The sequence below is a fragment of the Aplysia californica genome, unplaced genomic scaffold, assembly GCF_000002075.1.
Source record: "Aplysia californica isolate F4 #8 unplaced genomic scaffold, AplCal3.0 scaffold00359, whole genome shotgun sequence".
Lineage (NCBI taxonomy): Eukaryota > Metazoa > Mollusca > Gastropoda > Aplysiida > Aplysiidae > Aplysia > Aplysia californica.
Window position 1 is genome coordinate 461,417 of NW_004797629.1, and position 2,924 is coordinate 464,340.

The following is a 2,924-nucleotide window of genomic DNA, read 5'->3' on the forward strand; positions in this document are numbered from 1 at the left end:
TGGGAGAGGGAGAGAGAGGGAGAGGGAGATAGAGGGAGAGGGAGAGAGAGAGTGGGAGTGGGGGGAGGGAGAAGGATAGAAGAAGAAAGGGGAGAGGATGAGGGAGTGGGAGAGGGGGAGGGAGGAGGACAGAAGAAGAAAAGGGAGAGGGAGAGAGGAAGAGGGGGAGGGAGGAGGACAGAAGAAAATTGGAAGTTTTATATTTCATAAATGATAACATCAATAAAACAACATAAAACATGACAGCAAAAATAGCATCAAAAACAACAATAGCAACAATAACAACAATATCAATAATAATACTCATACTACTACTAATATAACCACTACTAATAATGGTATAAATCAAACTCTTACTACTACTACAAATAAAAAAATGCAATAGAAGTAATAATTATGGTAATAATTACAATAATAATAATAATAATAATAATAATAATAATAATAATAATAATGATAAGGAATGTCTCTATCAACACTATTAGGTTATTTAAGAGGCTGGACCTCCGAGTTTAACGTCTATCTCCGAAAGGACAGAGCCAAATTGTAGGGTGGTCTTTTGCCTCTTGACAGACTTATCAGGTTTGCTCGGGCGGTAAACATAGCGGAGGTTGACTTCTCAAGTATTATTCTACTCCTTCTTTCCCTTCTGATCTTCACTTCCTGCATAAAAGAAAATTCTCCAAAGGAGAGACAGCATAAGTACGTTTGGAATCAAAGATGGTTTAAGGGTGTGTGACTATTTCTCCTTTGTGTAAGGGTGTGTCTGACTATTTCTTGTTTGTGTAAGGGTGTGTCTGACCATTTCTTGTTTGTGTAAAGGTGTGTCTGACCATTTTTTTTGTTTGTGTAAGGGTGTGTCTGACCATTTCTTGTTTGTGTAAGGGTGTGTCTGACCATTTCTTGTTTGTGTAAGGGTGTGTCTGACCATTTCTTGTTTATGTAAAGGCGTGCTGACTATTTTTTTTATTTTTTTCTCTGCCAGTTCTAATGAGTAGTCGGGTACATGTACTTCAACTGTCAGTGCTACTGATTATTTTATTTTTATGTGTGTCTATTTTTCCTGTTCAGTAGGGCTCTTTCCTTAAAGGACATTTCGATAAGTGAATTGTTTTGAAGCCATATGATTCGTTAAATGAACCGTAACTTTAGGTTCGATGATCCTCGAAGTAGGCACTGAAAGCTTTTCAGTAAGAGTTTTAAGGCACTTGCAACACACAAACGTCATGCAAAGTGCCGAAGATTACAAATGTTACAAGAGAGTAACAAACACGTAAAAGAAGAAAAAGAAATATAAAAGATAATATATATATTATTTAATAGAAATGAAGGAACGAACTACACCTGAGCCCCGCCAACCACTCAGGCACTGGACAAGTTGTTTTTTTAAAGTACCAGTGCTCCAGATAGGGCAGAGCCATGGAAAAACAGAATAAACCACAGTTGGGCATCCGCCAACCACCTACACCCTGAAAAGAATTTGACCCTCCTAGTACCCTAAGGAAGACGAAAAGGTCAGCACAACAGAACCAAAATTGGCAGTCAGCTGATCACTTCCCAGAATAGAATTATTTCAGTGTTTTTCAGAGGTATCACAAAGAAATTGTTTTTTCTTTGATCTAAGAATCATATTTCAACGAAATTTCACATACAAATATCTAGGACGTCAGCATCTAAATTTAGAGTGACATTTTCTTATTTCTAAGTTTGTATTAAAGGCGGGTGTGTCAGGCCAGTAAAAGCTAGTATGGCAACATGGCGGGTAGGCCGATTTTAGGCCGCATGGCTCAAAACGGGCTAAAAACGTAACGTACCAGAATTGTTCGTGCTCTAGATAGAGAGGTTCCACCTGCCAACCACCCACGCATTGAAAAAAGGTTTAAAAACTAACCAGAATTCTCGTGCTGTAGAGAGAGAGAGAGAGAGAGAGAGAGAGAGAGAGAGAGAGAGAGAGAGAGAGAGAGAGGTTCCACCCACCAACCACCTATGCATTGAAAAAGGTTTCAAAGCGTGCATGAAATCTCGTGTTGTATAGACAGAGGGGTTCCATGGAAAGAAGGAGCAAACCACACCAGAACACCCGCCAACCGCTCACACATTTTAAAAAAAGTTTAATAGCGTACCCGAATTATCGTGTTGCCGATAGAGAAGTTACACCCGCCAACCACACCCACATTGAAAAAAAAAGGTTTTTAAAAAACGTACCCGAATTCTCGTGCTGTAGATAGAGAGGCTCCACATTGAAGGTTCTGTGTAGAGCCCGTGCATCCTTGACCCACATAGCGCTGCAGTCAAAGTGAACCATCAGCCACTTGCTGGGGTTGAAGGCGAACGAGTCGGAGAACTCTATGCCTGTTTTGGGTGTGCGTTTGTGAGTCGGTTTGTTGTATAGTTGGTTGGTTGGATGTTGTGTTGTTTGGTAGGTTAGTTGTTTGGTTGGTTGGTTGGTTGGTTGGTTGGATGGTTGGTTGGTTTGTTGTATGAATGTTTGTTTGTTTAGTTTTTGTTTGTTTGAAAAAGAAACAGAAACAATGAGAACTTCCTTGTGATAACAATCATTTAGTCAATATATCACAATAATAATGACCGTAACAGAAAATCAGTTGTATATAATATACTATAATATATGTTGGGTTTTTATTTTCCTTGCATAATATGTCCTCTAATCTAGCTATTTATCTTTTTATAGTCTGTCTGTCTATCTCGTATCTATCGATCTATCTATCGATTATCCACCCCAAAAAAATAAACCCCACAGTGTATCACCTGCCATCCAGGATCTGAACTCGGGACATATGAAGGCAGAGCCAGCATACGCAGCATCCAGATGTAGCCAGAGCTTCTCTGACCGACCTGAAGGATGGAGGAATGGATGGATGGATGGATGGATGGATGGATGGATGGGTGGGTGGGTGGGTGGGTGG

At 39.9% G+C, this 2,924-nt stretch overlaps 1 protein-coding gene across 1 annotated transcript in view; it reads right to left on the minus strand.

Moving 5' to 3' along the window:
- Window positions 1–2,924, minus strand: part of LOC101857263 (histidine decarboxylase-like) — a 24,412-nt gene that overhangs the window by 6,842 nt on the left and 14,646 nt on the right. The window contains exons 4-5 of the mRNA XM_035971005.1: window positions 2,767–2,853; window positions 2,202–2,352 (exon numbers count right to left, since the gene is read on the minus strand). Of these exons, the coding sequence (XP_035826898.1) occupies window positions 2,202–2,352; window positions 2,767–2,853 (238 nt within the window). The remainder of the gene's footprint in view (window positions 1–2,201; window positions 2,353–2,766; window positions 2,854–2,924) is intronic.